Source organism: Dermacentor andersoni, chromosome 1, assembly GCF_023375885.2.
Source record: "Dermacentor andersoni chromosome 1, qqDerAnde1_hic_scaffold, whole genome shotgun sequence".
In the NCBI taxonomy this organism is placed as follows: Eukaryota; Metazoa; Arthropoda; class Arachnida; order Ixodida; family Ixodidae; genus Dermacentor; species Dermacentor andersoni.
Window position 1 is genome coordinate 35,591,223 of NC_092814.1, and position 22,538 is coordinate 35,613,760.

Below are 22,538 nucleotides of genomic sequence, written 5' to 3' on the forward strand. Positions count from 1 at the left end.
CATAAATATTCTAACAAAAGCATGTTTATAAAGAGAAAGGTGGCGCTGCGGTGACAGTGCACGCGTGGGAATGTCAGGAAGTGTTTGGCTTATGAATGGAAACTTTCTCGGAGAGCCAGGAAATCATAACGTGTCTGGTTTTGCCACCAAGCCCCGTAAGGACAAGCTGACATTATCTCAGCATTCCTACGGAGTCACAGTGCCCTTAATAAGCTCGCACTGAAGGTGCGCTAAATTATCTCCAGGTGTGGTAAGACGCTGTGTGCTTGCAGCAAATGACGAGCAGTTTCTCTCCACGCTGTGACACCTCGCCACCACTGTGCGATTCGTCCAAGTAGCGCGGATAATGCAGGTTTTTCTCGACCACTGACGCACTCTTGCAAGCTTTCTATGCGCCGTGTGGGCATTCTTACGAGTATAATTTGCAGAAAAGTGTTCGGTCGCCAAGTCATCGGTCGCCAAGCACGCGATCGAATAAGCACTGTTCAGCGTCAAGTGAAATCGAGAACAAGCAGTAGCTGGTTGATGGACTCACTAAGCATCGCCGAGTTTTCTGCCTTCGTTGCTAACCTCGAAAACTCGAAGGACCACACACACATTCCAGATCGTTTCTCCCAACCTGTACGAGCACCCCAGGCCGCCACATCACACTCCAGACTTGTTACACTTTCGTGACCTAACGCATAATATCCGGCAGAAGATCAATAAGTGCTTTCTACAACGGCCAACTTATTTTAAACATGTCCAAAAAGAACGGCGACAACTGCTGTACTATAAGGATATGCTTACGTGTTTTTTTTTTTTTTCTAGGATCCACTCTCCCACAGTGATAAATGATTGAGGGTGCACGTGTGTCCCCTGCTGCCCGCCGTTGTATTAGCCATAAGGGTGGTCATTCTGTCCAACCGGTCCGGCGTTGCTTTGAAGATTTGTGTTGTGCCCAAAGATGGCCAAGACAGTGTGCAACCGTCTTCGCTTTTCGTTTAGGCTCGAGATCACTGCTGGCATCCTGGCGCCGGCTGTAGCGACATTTCGCTGGAATTCACATTGCCTATATCTTCCACAGTGTTGTTTTGTTAATTTTTTTCTTTTTTCACAATGGTTGCCTCGATATCACCAACAAAATGAAGACTCTTTACGCTTAATTAACCTATTAAATGCACCACATACACTGGAAACGTAGTAGCTTCTGAAGGTTATATATGCTGTTCTGTTCACACTTTGCTTTGCTATTTCATATGCCTTCACAGTGCTGAATATTTCTTGAATAATATAGGGAGCCATCAGCTCACCGCCGTAATTACAACTATTCGCGGGAACAAACAGGGTCGTATATGCGGCACAATTAAATGCGTGTGTGTTTGATGCGAACCGAAAGAAAATGACAAGGGACTCTGTCTGCAATCGATTCTGGAGTCGTGACCGCAAGGTGAGAAAAGTAGCAGCTTTTACATTTGGTAGATTGAGCCACACACATATACAGTTATAAGAAAGCTACAAGATGATCGCCTTCGACTTGCAGACAAATACGTCGTATTTGCTTTAATCAAGCCAGGGCAGAAGCTGCATTTCATCGCACTTTCTGAATACGAAGAATACCCAAAAATATAAACGTAACATTCTCTTAAAATCAAATTCTAGGGTTTTGCGTGCCAGCCAAAACAAGAATAAAATGAAAATTCTCTATTACTATCTATCATAACGTCAGAGTAGTTCGTACAAGGAGCAGGGACACGGCCAGGCGAGAGGGGAACACCGGGCACATGCCGAAGTTTTCCTGCGCTTGAAATTCAGGTAAATAGGCTGCCAAAATACCCGCCTAAATAATGCAGGCCTAATGCCACCTGATAACGTAATCACCATCACCTTTCCGAGAGGGAAATTGGCTTTTCCGCTTCAGAGAAAAACACGTTCCACTCTCTTGTTAATGCAGCGTAGCTACGGACACATTATCAAATCGAAGCTTTGAGCTTCGATGGCCGTTAACAGTAAAAAATGAGTCTCAGACCTGCGACATCACCTCTGGCTTCGTCTTGCAGAATCTTCAACGCAGCATTACAAAGGTCGTCGTCGTCAGCAAGGCACTTGGTACCGCTTTATTGGTGAGAGAGCCGTACTGCAGAAGGGCAAGACCATTGTTATGAATGAAGGGTTTGAGACGGTTCTCCATGCGTCATGATTATGCGAAGCAAAAAAATGAACATTATCTCTGGCTATGTATTCCGCATACAGGTGCTCCATGCTGACTACATTAAGCAGCTCATCGACGATAATGTACCGGCGTTTTTTTTTTCACCAAGTCCTCAGGGACTCGAACACTGGCAGGTTTCATGGCGCTAGCTGTGTGGTCATGACTAGAAGCGCGTCCTCGAGGGGCTCTGTACGATATCACTCACGCCGCCTTGATACTGTCACTTCGCACCAAAAAGAAAGCATTAAGCAGATACCACGCCATGTGGTTACCAATGTTGTTCGGAGCATTTTTTAAGGACACGTATTATCCTTGAGTAATTGTCAATGCCCGTGGATGCCGAATTTCACTTGCTTCTCCCAACTCGGTGCCACGCTATAACGATGATAGCAGACGCCGAACTTTCGAGCGCCGTCGTATCGTGCGGCTGTTCGGGCCGCACCTGGCAGTCTAGTGCGGGCAAAACAACGAGACGCGCGACTGTCGTTTTTGCCATGTATGGTAGTGCTACACAAAACGCTACACCGGGCGCGTCCTTGCTGATACCGCCATGGCCGAACCAGAAGGTAGTGCGGTGTCACGTAGTGCCTCAAAGCGCTGTCACACGGGAATAACTTGTGAGGCTAATTTTCTGTGGTGCTATGCATGCATCTGTGGCCTAATAGATAGAACACGGGCTGCTGTGCTGGGGGACCCTGGTTCACATCACACCAACGTACGCTTATATTTGTGTTATGGCCTGTTCGCGGCTACCCACACGGACGCCGGACGTACGAAGAGAACGCTGGGAGTGATTGCGTAACTGCTTCGCATTAATTTCCTACCGAGCTCTGTGTCACCTGGGGGAGCAAGCGAGATGAGTTCTCCTTGAGGTGTACAATCAATCTTGGAGAGATGGCACACTACCAACAACCTGGAAGACAAGTCGCCTTGTTCCACTGCTGAAGCCTGGCAAGTCGCCGTTGGAACTCTCATCATATCGCCCGATCGCTTTGGCGAGCTGTGTGGGCAAAGTAATGGAGAGGATGGTCCAAGCACGCCTGGAGTGGTACTTGCAGTACCACAACACCTACCCAGATGCCATGGCGGGCTTTCGACGCGGTCGATCATCGATCGATAACGTCGTCGACCTGGTCACCTACATTCAACATGAGAAATGCCGTAAGCGTCTCTGCGCTTCTTTATTCCTCGACGTTAAAGGGGCGTATGACAACGTTACGCATGAAGCCATCCTCTCTGCTCTCGCAGAGGTAGGAGTGGGTGGTCAGATGTTTCAATGGATACGGAGCTATCTATCCATGCGATCCTTTTTTGTAAGCACCGAGGAAGGCCATACTTGTCTACATTATAGCTACCGCGGCGTCCCCCAGGGCGGTGTACTTAGCCCTGTGTTATTTAATCTAACACTAATTGCTCTCCTTGAGCACGTGCCAACTGCAGTCAGGCTATCAATGTACGCGGATGACATCTGCATATGGACGTCTGCAGTAACACGCCTACAGTTGCGAGCGAGAATTCAGAGAGCCGCCACACAAACTGTTATCTACCTCCGTAATCGAGGCCTGGAAATTTCCTCCGAGAAATGCGCACTAGTGCCATTTACGCGCAAACCCATGGCAAACTACAGTGTAATGATAAATGGCCAAATAATACGACGGGTGTGATCGTACAAGTTTCTAGGTGTCATAATCGACAGGGACTTGTCATGGAGCCCACACGTATCATACGTGAAAAAACGGTTGACAGGCATCTGTCACCTGTTCAAGTTTATCGCTGGCAAGACCTGGGTAATGTCCCCGAGAGCCATGTTGCAACTGTACAGGGTGCTTTTTCTAGGATTTCTGCGATACAGTTTGCCAGCAATAAACAACACAGGTAAAACAAATCTACGCACAATACAGTCTTCAGGGTCAAGTGCTCCGGATATGTCTAGGCCTGCCTCAGAGTACTTCAACAGTGGCTACGATAGCAATCGCTGGAGACCACCTTGTCAGGACCCACATTGAAATTGAAGTACTCAGGACCCATATAAGGCATCTGGCCAGGACTCCTCGTCACCACTTGGCCTCCCTAACAGCAGACAGACCACACACATCTTTCAGCCAAACGATAACCGCATATGATGAATCTTTGCCAGCTTGTTTCACTCCGGCTGCGAGACCTTCGATTCCTCCATGGTGCCTCGCTCAGCCAAAAATCAACCTCACAATACCTGGTATCTCGAAAAAAGCTGATCTATCATCGCCAGCCCTTAGACAGCTCACGCTACTATATTTGTACGAGAACTACCGTGACTCTACGCATATTTACACTGATGGATCTGTCCTTCCAAGCAGCTCCGCGGCGGCAATCGTCATACTAGCGAAAGCTACAACAATCAAATTTAAGACGACCCACGCGACAACATCGACGGCAGCAGAGCTCGCACCGCTCTTTACTGCCCTTCATCACATTGGTGATTAACTACCACACAAGTGGACAATATTCTGCGATTCGAAGGCGGCACTGCAGTCTCTTCTGTCACCTTTACGACGCGGACCGCACGAACAACTAATATTCCATATTACAGAGACGTTACACCATATAAGTGATGCAGGCCATGAAATAACCTTCCAGTGGCTTCCAAGTCACTGCGGGATTATCGGCAATGAACGGGCGGATCACGCTGCCCGATCAGCCCATACCGAGGAGCGCCATGTCCCAATTCCTCTTCCTAGAATTGACGCGGCACAGAAGCTCCTCCTATTTGCTCGGCAGTGCACCGCGGCGTAATGGAATGAACCACATTTAAGAAATACGCGACTGTACTCACTTGATCCCACACTAAGTCTTCGAGCGCCATCACAGCTTCGCCGTAGAGACGTCACGCTTTTATATCGACTTTGGTTGGGCGTTGCCTTTACCAAAGCCTATGCATTCCGCATAGGGATGACCGACAGCCCAACCTGTGACCACTGCGGCCATGAAGAATCAATTGGCCATATTCTGTGCGTCTTCCCGCAGTACAGTCCACAGAGAGGATGGCCTTCGCCACGAACTTGACCAACTGGACGACCAACCGCTATCCGAAACAAGAATTCTACAACATCGAAAGGACCTACCATCACAGAAGAAGGCCGTACAAGCGCTATTGCGCTTTTTGCGATCTACCGGCCTGTGTGAACGACTTTAACTGGAACGCCTTTTGTGTGTGTGTCTCCACGAGTGCGTGTTTTTCTTTCTTTTCTTTTTTTTAGCGTTTTCCTCTCTGTCATCTTTCTAACCCCTATCCCCCATCCCCAGTGTAGGGTACCAAACCGGAGACTCATATCTGGTTAACCTCCCTGCATTTCCTCTTCATTCTGTCTGTCTCTCTCTCTTCGCATTAAAATAAAAACCATTTTTGATGGACATCGATGAATGTCTGTAAAAGCCGCACCGTTTCTAGGCAGTGCCTTTGGTGACGAATTCAACCACCCAAGGCGTCAACTCTGCTCACGACCTCGGCGGGCTGCTCAGCATGCCACCGAGCCAATTTCGACGAGCCTCACTGCAATTATAGTTTGAACTTTATTAGCAATCCTTTATATATATTGACTCGCTTGGGAAAACGGTTAAACCGTGTACGAGTTGAATATTTCCAGTCATTACGTTGACAACGTAGTAACTTTTTCACAATTATAGATATTGTACGAACTACACCGGTTAAAGATGTTAAAAGGCCGAAATCGATCTCCTGCGTGCGGCAGTATGTAAAGCCACTAGTACATAGTTTGCTTCAGTTTTACATAACTGCTATGCATAAAAATACTTTCTGGTCGCGCGCACTGTCGGAATTGAGACAAAGAGTATGCAGTGTGACGGCTACAGCGACGGAATAATCCCCGGTTTATGGTACTGAGGCGAAAAAACATTACAAGCTGCTCTGTTACGACCTGGACCGATCCCGTAGGCAATAAAATGTGAGAAAACTGGCACGCTCTCACTTTTGTAAGCAACTTGTTGCTAGTAGACATGACTCACGTGAAGGACAGTGTTAAGGCTGACAATCATTCGCATGGTCCATTACTGCAGCGCATGCGCATGAGCTCTCACATCTCTTAGGAACTTATTGCTATGCCACACTGTGCACGTGCCAATCGTCTCGAAGCGCTAGTTGGCTCTGGCACAAGAGTATGATGCATGCGTCTGTGACCTAATGCGTAGATAATTGGGCTTTTGTGCAACGAGACCCTAGTTCAATCCCACGATCGGACACGAATTTATTTTATTCTCTTGAAGAGGCCCGAAGGGAGGCGAGACACAAACCTTCCTAACGATCTGCCGCAAAGTGTCTGGTATGATGCACAGAATTTTTCTCATTAAAGAAATAGCGCATTATAGGGTCGGTGAACATAGGCACTAAAAGCCGGACACGCAAAACACATGTTACAGACGCTAATTTCCAGAGAACATCTGACAAGGAGAGGATTACTCATACTCGCAGGGAGAGATACTTCTGTAAACGCTTGTGCCCTGAACTTTGCTCCAACACAGTCGCGCGGAAGATGCACCCTGGCTGTGAATGCTTCTGCAGACAATGGCCTCGACGTAATGCCACTATAGCACAGCTCATTGCAGGAGCGATGTTCATAATGTCTACTTACAACGATCTGTGATGAAGGTTGACGATCCTTTTCTTTTATGTTGGCCAGAAGTACAAAAAGTCATTTTTCGTGCCATCGCCGTCATACTGTCGTCGTGTTGTTACTGTCATCTCGCACACGCTCGCATTAAACGCACACACGCACACGTACGTACGTGGTGGTCTATCAATATGTTGTGTATTAACAGGGATGCTGGGAGCCCGGTGAAAAAGCGAGCAATGGCGCTGGCTTAATGGGCATAACCACGCCCCGTTTAGTCATCAGCAGTAGCACTAGCAGCCACATTCTGGTAACGCTTTCATAGAACACCAAACGAGCTGGATGGCAGACTATACTTGCGAAGTGCTTCTCATAAGATTGCATTTCTACAGTGTGTGGAATATTCATAATTTTTATTTATTGTACTTCGCACCGCAGGCATAGTTGAGAAAAAAAATTTACACGGCCAACAACTCGTCCTTTCATTATCATGACTGTATATGCGCAGTCAATTGCGATTTGACGCAATTGACTGCCCATATTCCGTAACAGCTGGTCTCCGGGAGCCTTTCTGTACCTGGACGAAGGATGGCAAGGTGTTTCCATACGAAGGCGAAGAAACAGAGCAACTGCGCAAGGAAGAAGAAACGTAAGGCTTTCATTCCGGCTGCGCTACCATACCCACAGATTGCTTCCTTCTCGACGGAAGGCGTGCTACAAAGCCTCCCATGCATGAAATTCTCCACAATCCCCACCATAGTGCAGCTCAGACGAGCAGACGTAACGTGGCGCCTTGCGTTCCCACGCAGGCCTTCTTGTTTTGTACTACCCGAAACCTCTAAACGTGGCAAGAAAGGCGCTCTTGACTGGAGCTTCCGCAGCGCCACCTGGCAGCTCATTATGTCCTTACCCGACTAGCATGGAACCGCAAAACGGCAGCCAAAGACAGCTGTTTGGTTTAGTAATAGCCAAAAAAAAAAAAGGGGGAAGGGGGGAGGGTTGATGTGCGGCACGGGCAGCGCTTCGAGATGCTGTCCGCAACGTGTCTGGTGATATAAGCATAGATTTAGAACATGTATCGATCTGTTTCCTCACCTATTCGTAGGGTGAGACTGAAGACGACCGCACACAGCACCCACACGCTTCGTATTATTAACCAGTTGAACTAACCAAATGTCCTAGCAGCATATCTCAGATCTACCGGGAAGCCACAACTTAGAAAACCATCTTCTGATGTTTCCTGTTCGATTTTTGAACACTAAAAGACGTTCGCTATCTGCAGACGATGGTGCCATGGTCATGCGAGTCAATTATTCCACTGCAGGAACACGTTCTTCACATGGGCTCCGCCGACTATCGACTTTTTAGCCGAAAATCACCAAGTGCACCTGCCTCGAGTATCCTTATGGATTCCACTCGACAAAAGCTACGTTTCAAGACCAAGCTCAAGTCCCTGAGGGAATTTTTCATCATCCAACACGACTTTGAAAATTTGGAGCGGCGGAGGCCTGATAGGCCTGACAGAGTTAGGCCTGATAGGCTTAGTGCGCGAGCGACCGCCTCGCCACTTGTTAATACTCGGATCGCCCCTACCGAGCGTAGAAGATGGCTGCGTCAGAAGATATGAATCTCGAAATAATCCCCCCGCATACGAATAACAACACGCACGAAAACGGGGACACAAGAGGAATGTATGAAGCAGGGACTAGCAAAAGCCAGGGGGTTGCCGCCCATAACCAGGCGACGGACAGCTGGTAGTTAGTTGTATAGCAGCGACGCTGAGAGGCTGCCAAGCACAACAACAGGCAAAATTCCTCCAACATCAAGAATAAGATTAACGAACAGCGATTGAATGGCGGCGCGTAAGGAGACGGGCAGAACGGCGAGACGGGCACCGGTCGTCGCAACATGAGCCCGATGAAGGGGAAGAGTAAGGTTTCGTTCTTTCTCTGTCCTCGCTTCACCGTTGGAACTTGAAGCTTCTCGCACGATGATCGGCAGTTGTTGATCAAACGCAGGCAGGAAGCGATGAGGTCAGATGTACAAGAAATATTTATAGTTGAACTTTTCTATATACATGGCAGGTAAAACAAATACATTACAAACTTGAACAATTGAGAAACGCAGTCTCACTCTTCGACGGTCTCAATGACTGTTAGAGCCCAGACTCGTTTTAACGTACATGGTACGGAGGCTCACTGATCTATCAGCAACCCTGATTTCAGCCAAGTCTGAGGGACAGCATGTCGTCCCGATTTTTATAGCCCAAATATACAAAGAAAAAAAGGCGGTAGGGCCGTTGGCCCGTCCCACAGGTTCAGTTGCCAATCAGAGTCAACCGTTTGTTAAGCCACAACCCACAGGGATGGGCTTACTCTTAAAAATAAACATATTGAAAAACAAAGCTCTTTTCCTTCTTCCCCAAAACTCCGTTGCCCTCTCGTTTCTACGTAGTTAGTGACGGGCTCAGCAAAACACGCCAGGCCCGAACAAGTTATCGCTAGACCGCCTCAAATCCCAACGGCGTCTAGGCCGCAAATGTCTCGGAAGCAGGGGCATCGACACCACGTAGTGCCGCTGTACTCAAAGTTTGGCCGTGTGGGAGACGGATGGCCCTCCTTGTCCTTCAAACTTATTGTCTACAAGACAAAGTTCTCCGAGTGCGCGTTTACAAGACGCCGCCGTCCGAATGCACTCTTCACGTGTGCACCGCATCCCTACAGCGTGCACTGTAAGCTGGCCTTCGACACCACACAGGCAGTCGCACCCAACAACAAGGCTGGCGATTGCGTTCCGGACGCGTAGAAGAATAGATTCATTCTCCGTATATGCGGCACGGGGTCAAGTTTGCTAAGCCCTTCTTAACCTCGCCGGCGCCTCCAATTAGTCAGGAACTCGGGCACCAGGCCCACGATACCGTGTAAAGCGGTCCCTTTCAAGGCCGGTCTGTGTGGACTTGTGTGACCGTCGGCGGACTGCCAACGCCCTGCGCACAATACCGACCTCCCGGAATCGGCACTCGCCCTCCTAGCGCCCGCCGCGACGCGTCACCCAACACCGCGCGGTCCGTGACCCCACATAATACAGAAACGGTTGCCCCGCTGACATGGGGGGGGGAGTGAACCCCCTCTCTATACACACAGCACGTGGCCGATTCGTGACACTTAAGAACACGAACAATCAGAGCGAACTTACAAGTCCCTCCTAAAGAGTATACTGGGCTCACAATGTTCCCAGCTATACTACAAGAGCCAAAGGGCGCTGTATCCTAGAATTTAGGCTCTGAAAGTTCCGTCAAAGAAAATTGACATATGCTGCCCAACACGGGTGCTGCGGAGTCCGTAAGGAACAGGAAAATGAACTGAACGGACCACGAAAAAAAAACAATTTTCTCACAGCGATAAAAGGAAAGGGCGAAAGATCAACACATTCATGGCAGTGAGCATGCAAAAGAAATACTCATGTATGTACAGTAACACTCCAACGCACTGCACGGCACAACAGCAGAAAAGTGGCATATGCAGGTTATATACATATATAGTATGTCCACAGTCTTATAACCCTCACACACATGGACGACAACAACCACAAAAAGTTCCATCAAGGCTGAACTGTCCCACGCACACGTCCTTCGGGTGAACGGGAACATTCACGCCTGTCCCAGCTGGCATGGCTGTTTTTGTCTATCCTTTCTTTTCTGCTCTTTACTCGATTGGCTCCCATGAACGATTCGAGAGCCTTGATAATGCATCAGCATTGGCGTTACATGTTCCTTTCCGGTGACGCACCGTTACATTGTAGCGCTGTAGTGAAAGCGCCCATCTTGCCAGCTTGGCCCCCTGCGGGGTGCTGGTTGTCAAATATGACAATGGGTTATGATCAGAGACAACATTCACCACTGCTCCGAAAAGCCAGTAGTCGAATTTCTTGAGTGCCCAAATAATAGCAAAGGCTTCTCTCTCTATAGTCGACCAGCGCGCCTGTGTCGGGTTAAAGCGATGGCTAGCAAAAGCGATTGGCTTTTCTTTTCCGTCCGCTGACATTTGAGCTAAACAGGCACCGGCCGCCGTCGCCGACGCATCAGTGAATAGCCAGTACGGGTGATGAGGCTCAGGAGTGTTCATGGCGACAGCCTGACAGAGAGCTAATTTCAGACTTTCGAACGCGCACTGCGCTTCTTCCGACCATGGAATTGAATTAGGAACCCCTCGCCTTGTCAAAGCTGTAAGCGGGCTCGCCACGTCGGCGTAGTTTGAGACATAGTCCCGATAATACCCGCAAAGCCCCAACAGACTTCGCAACTCTTTCTTTGTGTGAGGTGGCACAAGGCCTTCTATGGCAGCTATCTTCTCAGGGTCTGGCGCATGAGTTCCAGAGCACACTATGTGTCCCAAATAGCGGATATGAGTTTGCGCTACCTGGCATTTTTCAGGGCTGGCTTTCAGCCCAGCATCACTTAGCAGTTTAAGCACTATGTCTGCATGCTGCAGGTGTTCTTTCCAGGTATTTGAAAAGATTGCAATGTCATCTAGGTACGCTGACGCATAAGCTTGGTGCGCAGCCAGCAATGAATTAACCATCCGTTGAAAGGTAGCCGCAGAGTTTTTCAGCCCAAATGGCATTACCTTCCATGCGTAGTGCCCATCATGTGTCACGAATGCCGTGAGATGCTCGCTCTGGGGTTCCATCGGTACCTGCCAGTAGCCTCTCCTCAGATCAACGACTGTTATAAAATTCGAGTGACCAACTCTGAACATCAGCTCCCGTGGATTGGTCATTGGAAAGGCATCTACCCTGGTCACGGCATTAAGCGTTCTATAATCGACGCACATGCGCACTGACCCGTCTTTCTTACCAACACACACAACCGGGTGTGCGAATTCGCTCTCCACAGGATATATCAGGCCCAACTCAACAAGCTCTTTCACTTGCCTACTAACCTCTTTCTTTAGTAGTTCAGGGACTCTGTAAGGAAACGTCCTCTTTGGTTTACATCCTTCCTCCAATTCGATGCGGTGCCGCCCTACTTGCGCCCTCCCAGGCTTTCCGTCAAAGACGCAGCGATGTTTCTCAAATACCGCCTCGATTTCCGTGCGCGCATCTGAACCCAAATGAGCTAGCTTGTCTTCAGTTATTGCGTGCTCGCTCACTGAAGTGCATACAGCTTGCGGCGCGTATTCCACCTCACCAAATTCTCCGTCTTCCTCGAACACTACCCCCACATGACTCACTCTAGCGTAGTACGGCCTGAGTCAGTTAGCGTGCACTACCGAAGTCTTTCTGTCATTTATTTGCAAGCGATACGCCCACAGAACAAATGGGATGAGCTTGTCCCAGTTTCTTTGGTCCCGCTCCATTACATGATGCAACATATTTTTGAGGACTCTGTTCCATCTCTCAACCACTCCGTTACTCTCAGGGTGTTCGGCAGTGGAGAACCTGGGTGAACAGCCCAGTTTTTCTAACATTAATCGTGTCAGTTGAGCTTTAAAGTTCGTGCCTTGGTCTGAACAGATCGTTTCCGGCACTCCAGTACGATTGAAAATTTCCAGTAAAGCTTCGCATGTGGCCCTCGCTGTCAGGGATCGGAGCGGCACTACCTCAGGCCATCTCGTGCAAAGATCGACAAGACACAAAGCATATTTGTGGCCCCTCGCAGATGGCACCTCAATAGGCCCAATGACGTCCACATTGACCACCTGAAATGGATGCTCCGGTCGCGTAAGCGGCGTGATGGGGACTTTATCGCTCTGACGGCTATCTGAACGTGTTTGACACTGGTGGCACGTCTGACAATGCCCAGCGATTTCCTTCTCCATTCCTGGCCAGAAGAAACTGTACTTTATCCGGAGCTTTGTCTTTTTCGTCCCTAAGTGTCCACCCCACAATGACTCATGCGCGAGCTGCAATACCTCATTGCGCTTTTCTTCTGGTAGGACCAGTTGTCTGACCTTGACTCCCGCTAAGGAATCCCAATGGTACAAAAGTCCATCTGACACGAACATGCCAGCTTTACCGTTTCTCGCATCATTCCAGGCCTTTTTCAGGCTTTCATCGGCAAGCTGAGCAGCTCGAAATTTCTCCCGCTGACTGGGCGCCCCAGTGGCATCTTGTATCAAACTATTCTCTTGCAATGCAGGGATGCTGTCTGTCGTTTCTACGCAACTTAGACCGCAGTCTGGCTCAGTGTTATCGACTATTTCGACTGATCGGACTCCCACCGAATTGGCTACCCGCGGAATATTTTCTCGTCCAAACTCGTCTTTTTCCTGCGCCTGCAGTAGTTCCCAATCTTCCTTTGACAACAGGCAGTCAACCCCCTTTGCAAGTTCGTCTGTAACTGCACACACCAGATCGATCCTCTGCGGTTGTATCACAGCCCCCGGGCGATGCATGCCCACGGGCAGCGTAGCTAGGTTAGCTCGAATGGTCTTTCCGAATGCCGACTCGAGTCTTACTGTTCCCGATGGCTCCTGTAAACCGACGGGCAGCATGCTTTTACGGACGACCGTTATCTCACTACCTGTGTCCAATACAGCTTCCGTTGCTATATCCCCGCACATGATAGGGATAAGGTCCAGCTTTGACCTCCCTGAGCTAGCATTTTGAGCTAAGATTTCTACTCTAGCGCTAAGCACCCTTTCTTGCTCTGGTGGAGGTTCTTCACTTACAACAGCAACCTTCTGTACCCTTTGTTTTTGCACAGTCGGTGCCTTCCCCTGTTGTTCTTTATTTGAAGTTTTTGGGCAGTCTCTGGCTAGGTGTCCCTGTATATGACACACGTGGCATTTTAAATTTGTCCTCTGCGGGCTAGCTAGTTTTGCTTGCTGCGTCAATGAGGCTGTTGCGGCTGGCTTAGTTGCTCGTCCTTTCCCTTTAGCTTGCTCGAAAGTCTCCAGCACCTTTGCCACCTCCACTGGCTTAAACCACTCTTCGCCCTCCCGCAAAAGAACATATTCCAGGGCTTCTGAGCTTAGACTGGCTTTCATACGGTCAGCGACCATAAGCTCCGTCATAGCTTCTTTTGTGTTTGCATTGCGAGATTGAAGGTAATAGGCCAAATAAGTTCTAGCGCGAGACGCGAACTGAGCCCAAGTTTCCTCCTTTCGTTTCGATGCCTTTTCAAACCTCCGCAAGTATTCAGCTGGCGTGAGCTTAAGTTCATCTAGTACTGCCTTCTTTACAGTCTCGTAATCTGTACATTCCTCATCATTGAGGCCATGCAGCAGATAACGGACCCGCTCGGCCAGCGCAGGCATGATCAAATGTACACGGCTGTGTTCAGGTACTTGAAAAGATGAAAACAACTTTTCAACCTCATCGAACCATATCGGAACGTCAGCGTCACACGGCAACCGGTATGCCTTAAGCACTTTAGCACATTGTGATATTCCATCCGTGCTGGCACGGCGGAGATCGCTTCCTTCCGACACCGAAGGCGGCCTGCCCGACTGCTCAAGCTCCACTCTCCGTAGAGCAATGCGCTCGCACTCTAGCTGTAGGCGCACCTTTTCTAGCTCCATCTCCAGGCGTCTCACCGCCATGGCCTCTGGATCTGTCGTGCTCGGAGCCTGCGAAGCGCCTTGCGTCTCACTATCCATTTCAGTATCCGACGTCTCAGACTCGGTCTCTCCGACGCGTTGTAGTTCCTGCCGTCTCTGATCCTCTCTTTGTTCAGATGCCGTATCAATGTTTACGTCAGCCTCAATCAAATTTGCTGTTCTGCGCGTGAGCACCATTAACCTCACTGAACAACAGCTATGCCAACCTAGACAAAACGCAAGGAATCCCGCTCACCCGTTGCTGCTGGGGGCGCCGCCTGACGTCCTCGTCCAGATGAATTGCAACCGTTGCGGAATTGGCTGGTGGCCCTCCGATGCCTTGCGCCTGGCTCGCTGCTCGTTGCTCGTTGTGGGGCTTGCCGATCCTGTCGTGCTGCGCCAGTAAGGTTTCGTTCTTTCTCTGTCCTCGCTTCACCGTTGGAACTTGAAGCTTCTCGGACGATGATCGGCAGTTGTTGATCAAACGCAGGCAGGAAGCGATGAGGTCAGATGTACAAGAAATATTTATAGTTGAACTTTTCTATATACATGGCAGGTAAAACAAATACATTACAAACTTGAACAATTGAGAAACGCAGTCTCACTCTTCGACGGTCTCAATGACTGTTAGAGCCCAGACTCGTTTTAACGTACATGGTACGGAGGCTCACTGATCTATCAGCAACCCTGATTTCAGCCAAGTCTGAGGGACAGCATGTCGTCCCGATTTTTATAGCCCAAATATACAAAGAAAAAAAGGCGGTAGGGCCGTTGGCCCGTCCCACAGGTTCAGTTGCCAATCAGAGTCAACCGTTTGTTAAGCCACAACCCACAGGGATGGGCTTACTCTTAAAAATAAACATATTGAAAAACAAAGCTCTTTTCCTTCTTCCCCAAAACTCCGTCGCCCTCTCGTTTCTACGTAGTTAGTGACGGGCTCAGCAAAACACGCCAGGCCCGAACAAGTTATCGCTAGACCGCCTCAAATCCCAACGGCGTCTAGGCCGCAAATGTCTCGGAAGCAGGGGCATCGACACCACGTAGTGCCGCTGTACTCAAAGTTTGGCCGTGTGGGAGACGGATGGCCCTCCTTGTCCTTCAAACTTATTGTCTACAAGACAAAGTTCTCCGAGTGCGCGTTTACAAGACGCCGCCGTCCGAATGCACTCTTCACGTGTGCACCGCATCCCTACAGCGTGCACTGTAAGCTGGCCTTCGACACCACACAGGCAGTCGCACCCAACAACAAGGCGGGCGATTGCGTTCCGGACGCGTAGAAGAATAGATTCCTTCTCCGTATATGCGGCACGGGGTCAAGTTTGCTAAGCCCTTCTTAACCTCGCCGGCGCCTCCAATTAGTCAGGCACTCGGGCACCAGGCCCACGATACCGTGTAAAGCGGTCCCTTTCAAGGCCGGTCTGTGTGGACTTGTGTGACCGTCGGCGGACTGCCAACGCCCTGCGCACAATACCGACCTCCCGGAATCGGCACTCGCCCTCCTAGCGCCCGCCGCGACGCGTCACCCAACACCGCGCGGTCCGTGACCCCACATAATACAGAAACGGTTGCCCCGCTGACATGGGGGGGGGAGTGAACCCCCTCTCTATACACACAGCACGTGGCCGATTCGTGACACTTAAGAACACGAACAATCAGAGCGACCTTACAGGAAGCCTCTGCCACGATTACCGAAGAATGACATCAAGATAATACTGAAACCCCACAAGGGACTCATGCTGAAGGAATACCTGAGAATTGAAATACCGCAAGCGATTATTCGGGCTACCTGGACGATAATCCCTGGAAACGGACCGAACCAACAAAAAGATCACGGGAGAGGATTTCGTACTGCGAATCCAAGAAGGAACGAATATCATTATCGTCTCCACAGCCTCACTGGAGCTGGCGGACGTCATTCGTCGAATCACATGCATGAAGCTGCGAGAAAAACAAAATCCCTTCAAAGCATACGTAGCGGATCCAGAAGATAGCTACAAGGGGTGGTGCGCGGATTCCCAGCCTACACCGAATTAGCAGATCTCCTGCAACACCTGCGAGTGAAGACCCAAGAAGTGACCATCGAAAAGGCCCGAATGCTAGGAAGCTAAAACAGCGCTCTCCTCACTTTCTCTCGAGGCACGCGCCCCAAATGCGTGTACTACATGGGAGTAGAGATGCGGTGTATGGAGTACAGACCGACAATCCAAATGTGCCTGGAATACACGCAAGAGAGACACCGCTCAGACGTGTGTCCAAACCCCAAGAACATATGCCGGTGCTGCGGACTCGAAAATCCCCCCCCCCCCCCCCCCCCCAAGGACACGAATGTGAAGTACGCCGTGGGCGGCGGGGCACGAGACACGTAGGTACCCGAACAAACTGATTGCCTCCAAGCGCGGGAAGACGACTCCCACGCCTCGATCGCGGGAGCGGTCGCGAAAGAACACCAAAAAGACAGCGGGGCACTGGTTCGCGTCGACAGAGGAGGACTTCTGCCGACGCCGATCGAGATCCAGATCGCCACACGGAAGCAGAGCGAAGAGCAATGCCCCATCGAGGGACCCCCCCAGCTCCAGGACTTCGCAGCGGTCGAAGTCGCCACTGCCTCAAAAACAGCAGGTGAGCTGGGCGAGGCTCGTTTCTTCCACTGCTCCAAAACAGAATACCGGAGAAAATTATAAACGCATCAAGGAAATTGAAAAGGAAAACGCTTGGTTAAGAGAACAGCTCTTGGAAGAACAACGTAAACGAAAATCACTAGAGAAACAAATGTCAGTTAGAGGCGCGACTAAATAACACAATACAACAGTTGCAAATGCCGCGTTAATCTAAAGAAATAGCCAAATTGAAGGCTGCGGCAGATATAACCTCGGACTCTGCGCCATATCCGACAACACCAATTTCAAATAACACGCAAACAACTCCAGCGCAAATCCAAACAATGATCACGAAAACAAGAAAATATTCATGCATGAAATGATGACGGCAGTTAATCAAAAGCTAATGGAATTTCAACAACTATATATGCACAAATGACTTGGGAAAACATAAAGCATTGGTGGGGGAACAACTTAAGGCAGTCACGAAGGCTGTTCCGACCAAAAACCGCGCAATTTCTACAAGAGCGGGTTCGACAAAATCTAAAATAAGCCACTGCGTAACAGAATCCGACGGCTCGGACACGGAAGCGTCATGGGCATAAAATAAGAGTGGGCAACATGGCTAATCAATGAATACCAAATTCAGAACAATTGAAGATCTGGCAATGCAACTGCCTCTCCTTCTCCAGCAAAGCGGCAGCTCTCCGACAGTTTATCAAAAACTCTGAAATCGCTCCGGACGTGATACGTCTGCAGGAGGTCGGAGCCAAGCCGGCCAACATGCAGGGATACTACACTCTTAGCGATCCCCAAAATTCGAAGGTCGCCACGCGGGTGAGCAAGTCTATAAACGCTCAATTATTAACACTCCCACAAATTGAGGGAGATACTAATTCCAGAGTTATCAATGTGATACCAAATAAACGAAGTAAGGCACACACAATCACAAACGTGGAGAATTCGTGGGCCCAAAAGCAAAAGCAACGACCTAGCTACTCCAAATTCTCTCGGCAACGAAAGATTTAACGGGTACCAGGGGTAAGGCAGTGATAGCGGGTGATTTTAACGCACCCCACACACATGGGGATACGCGAAAGCGTCGCCCAAAGGGTTCCTACTCGAGTGCACCGCCACGGCCGTGGGCTTGCGGGCAATCAATCAAATCGGCAAACCGACGCGCACGGGTAACAGTGTCAGCAGAGACATGGCGCCCGACCGCGCATTTACAATTAACGTCAGAGACGCACAGTGGATTTCCCTCGATGAAAACCTCGAAAGCGACCACGACATCATCAGAATAGCGCTCTCCATGCCCAACATCCGGCGAACAATAGGGACCGCTAAGCTAACCGACTGGCCTCGTTAAGAGAACTCCAAAGGGCGCTGGAGGAGTCGGATACCAGCCCGACCCACACGCGGGAATGAACTCAATTCCTTCAACAAGTGCACGCGGACACCACCAAAGTCATTGAGCGCGCAGCGGAAGGAAACTGGCCAAGAGGTGGAAAAAATAACTTCTAAACAAACACCTGAGACAACGCATCGCTCTCTTGGCAGAGCAAGCCAAAGGCTACGCGAACTAGCTAGCTAAAAACGAGTGGGCGACATTCTGCGGAACCCTATCAGGGACTCTGGGAACGACCAGTACGTGAGCGAAAATAACAGATTTTAAATAGCGAGTACTGGGTCAAGGGTGACTTGCACCAAGAATGGAAATTGGCTAAAATAATAATGATTCACAAACCAAAAAAGAATTCCTCGATCGATACGATCCAGCCGGTATCGCTCACGTCCTGCCTGGGAAAGCTCTATGAGAGGGTGATCCATAACAGACTTCAGCGATACCTGGAAGAACGGAACTGGTTGCCGGACTGCATGATAGGATTTGGCACGGGTTTATCGTGTCAAGACGCGTTCCTGCTACTTAGAGACGAAATTCCAACTAATATACCGTACGGCGACGAGAGACTAGTCCTAACACTAGACCTCAAAGGAGCCTTCGACGACGTCTCTCACGGCGCAATACTCGAGGAACTCGAACTCGTGGGTTCTGGCGACGTACCTACAATTACATAAAGGCGTTTCTTTCCAACCGCGAGGCACGCATCAGTGTTGGCCAAATCATATCGGAGATATTTAAAATGCCTAGCAAAGGAGCACCTCAAAGCGACAATATCGCCTCTGCTCTTCAACATGGCGATGTGTCGCCTCACACGTGGTCTGGATCGCATACCCGACCTAGGTTACACGCACTACGCGGGCGACATCACGCTGTAGGTGAGCGGAGGTTCCCTAGGGTATAAAGAATATGCGCTCAAAAGCGCAGTATTAGCGGTGGAGAAATTTTCCCGGCGAAGCGCGCTGAAGTGAGCGCCTGAAAAATCCGAGGTCATCCGGATACACGGGAAAGGCCACAAATCAAGAGGATCGATTAACACACACACACACACAAACACACACACACACACACACACACACACACACACACACACACACGCACGCGCACGCGCACGCACACGCACACACACACACACACACACACACACACACACACGTCACACGGTCCAAGAGGTACCCATGATGCGAGTCCTGGGTTTGTGGCTTCAGATAGACGGGAAAGTAGCACAGACGCTCAAAACCCTAAAATACACAGCCCACGACATAGTCCAAATGATACGTTGAGTGACGCATCGAAAGGCGGGCATGCGATAAGACGATACCCTGAGTGTCGTACAGGCCTTAGTAATTAGTCGAATTACGTATGGCTTACCTTACAAATCCTGAACAGGGAAGAGAAAAGGCAGGCAAACACGATAATTCGAACTGCTTTCAAGGCGGTTCTGGGCCTGCCTAAATGTACCTCCACGGGGCGCATGCTAGCATTGGGAGTACACAATACTTTCGATGAACTCAGACAGGCCACCTATAATGCAATAGACAGAACGCCTCAGCTTCACAAAAGCTGGTAGGGTAATACTGGCTCGACTCAATATCCTAGAATACCCCATTTATCTCAACGAACAGGCCGTACCTCTCCCTTTTTCGGCGAGATCCAAAATTGTAGTAGCTCCAATTCCCAAGAACCTGCATCCCGAGTACAACAAGGAAAGGCGGAAAGCACGGACACAACATAGTCAATTGATCTACTCTATTAACCCTAGGTACTATACGTACTACACGGACAGCGGTACCAAAGGAGGTACGCCCTAGCAGTCGTGAACGGGATCTGCCAGCAGCAAATAGCCGCGTCGGTCACGGCGAGATTCTCCACCTCGGCCGAAATGTTAGCATTGGCGATTGCCCTCGCTCACGCAGGGCGTTCGCAAAGGGACTCGGTTGTGGTCACGCACTCCCTGGAGACACGTGGCATGTTTCACAAGAGACACGTGACTGCGGCTAGCTTCGCGATTATTCCCAAATCTTTCAACCACCGCCATCGCCTACTCTGTGCCCGGGACACGCGGGGGTACAAGGGAACGAACAGGCTAACGCATTAGCGCGAGGGTGTACCAACCGAGCGACGGCGCCCCCTTCTAACCCCAACCTCGATCTCGCACTATCCCTCTCAAAATCCCATCAATTTAAATGCCAAAAACATCGTTGCTCATCAGCGCGGAGTCCCCAAAAAATACCCGCCGCCTCACCCACATCGGCGATGAGGCCGCCGATTGGGGCAAAATACAGGCTGGGGTATTCCCCCATCTAAGATTGCTAAACGCCATATATCCCATTCGCTATAGGGCCAACTGCCCTGGTGCGGTGGCATACTTACCCTAATACGTGTAATCTGGGAGTGCACTAAGTGTCCTCATAGGCCGAATAGCAATAACACAATGGAACAATGGGAGGCACAGCGAGCCCGTTCCGACTTGGCAGGACAAAAGTCCTTAATCAACCAGGTCAGGCAGGCGGCAGAGGCCAGTGGGACCCGGGACTGGGGTGCTCCGACCACCCCTCCTTAAAATATTTTCCTGTCAAATAAGGTTTCCATATATATATATATATTCCACTGCACGAAGTATCGAGAGCTCAAAACCTCTCATAATAGATCGCTTGCTATCTCATGCGGCTTTTCACGTCTCCTCTCTTTTGCCGCTATCAATGAGGTCATAGCCAGCGCAGCAGCCCATAGACTCAAGCCAGCGAGAAATGGCCTCTCCCGTAGCGAAAACTCACGCAGGCATGCACACCCGTGCGATCTTCTAGCAAACAGGGAAGCGGCAGTTCTTAATGTGTCCCGCCCGTGCTTACACGGCTACTGTGTGGTTCTCTGGCACTTTTGTCGGACGCCAACTCTTAAGATTAATTACCATAGGAACACAGCGCAAGAAAAGAGAAAAAACAAAGGAGCAGTAGGCAGGACATTGCCATCTGCGCCGCTCCAGCGTAGAGGAAACTGTGTTGAGAACGATGAGGAAAGTAAACATTGCGGTGCTTATATGTCCGGTCTAATATGGTCATTTTTAAAAAATTCTTTGGGAATTCATCCATTGACCAGGTTTGATAGAAGCTGTCGATTATTGAATGATACGTGGGGTTTAACGTCGCATAGCTACACTGAGGCAATGTGAGAGACACGGTAGTGGAGAGCTCCTGATTGGTGTCGACCACCTGGGTTACTTTAACGTCCACCTAACTAACTACATGGGCGTTTTCGCACTTCGCCCCCATCGAAATGCGGGAGGAAATGCCAAAATGCTCGTGTACATGACCCATTTAATGAACTCCTAATCGCACAGGAGCTCTCAGTTAGCTAACAACAACGCTCGGTAGTACTATAGGTATTAATCACAACTCGTGCTGCCCATGCTGCTTTCCCCGCAAAATATTTTAGTTAATTTTGACGTTTATAAATGATATTTTTCAGGTAGTTTACACATTACGAACACACAACTTCTAAACATTGTTATCTCTGCTATCACTGAGCAGTGTTGCCTAGCGGTCTGTTCCATACGGCAGTTTCTTCCCTATCTGCACGGCCACCATTTTACAGTGGTTACAGCGTAACACGTCGTCTTCTATTATTGATAACTTGCCCCGCCATATAGACATTCTCACCGAGACTTTGCTGTCTGATACAATTTCCGTTTCTGAAATTCTACAATGCGAAAATTCATTAACATTTTATCGATGTGACCGTGACATGCGCGCAGGCGCGGTGTTTTTATTGCCGTAGGTGAAAGCGTGTACGGACTTCTGGCTTGTGTGACAACTTGCAGTCCCAGTTCATAGACCCCAACCCAGTCGGGGAGTATACTTTTGTCCATCGCGTAACTCCTGTTGTTACTCCACCTGACCACTGTTGTCGTGGTACTGATGTCTTTGTTACTGAATGACGCCTTCCCATGGGTTCCCCGTCGCTTTAAGCTGTGGCCAGGATGGCTGCTCTCACGCGAGAGAAATTTCTATGGACGTTTATTTATCATCGTCATCATGATGAACCTATTATTTGTCTACTGCAGGACGAAGGCCTATCCCAAATTTCTCTACTTGCGCCTGTCTTGGGATGTAGCTGATTCCCCCCCCCCCCCCCCCCAAATTAGGCCTGCAAATTTCCTAATTTCAACACAGCACCTCATTATCTGCCGCACTCGACTGCGCT

The 22,538-nt window shown here is 49.6% G+C and overlaps 2 protein-coding genes across 5 annotated transcripts in view; one reads left to right on the forward strand and one right to left on the reverse strand.

The window, feature by feature from the left end:
- Positions 1–22,538, forward strand: part of LOC126545767 (sushi, von Willebrand factor type A, EGF and pentraxin domain-containing protein 1-like) — a 185,683-nt gene that overhangs the window by 129,625 nt on the left and 33,520 nt on the right. The window lies entirely within an intron of this gene.
- LOC140215366 (uncharacterized) lies at positions 10,558–20,638 on the reverse strand. The gene is made up of 4 exons (XM_072285959.1): positions 20,581–20,638; positions 14,683–14,787; positions 13,578–14,344; positions 10,558–10,644 (listed from the first exon to the last, which is right to left on the reverse strand). Exons 1-4 carry the CDS (start codon positions 20,636–20,638, stop codon positions 10,558–10,560), a joined length of 1,017 nt encoding a protein of 338 aa, XP_072142060.1.

Excerpts from the sequence above, each read along its gene's own strand:
- LOC140215366 (XM_072285959.1), bottom strand. The coding sequence starts at position 20,638 with ATGGGGGAATACCCCAGCCTGTATTTTGCCCCAATCGGCGGCCTCATC. Across the intron at positions 14,345-14,682 it reads AGCAACGAGCAGCGAGCCAG|AGGCCATGGCGGTGAGACGC; the intron begins GCGCAAGGCATC and ends CGACAGATCCAG. Across the intron at positions 10,645-13,577 it reads GGACAAATTTAAAATGCCAC|CACCCCGCAGGGGGCCAAGC; the intron begins GTGTGTCATATA and ends TTTGACAACCAG.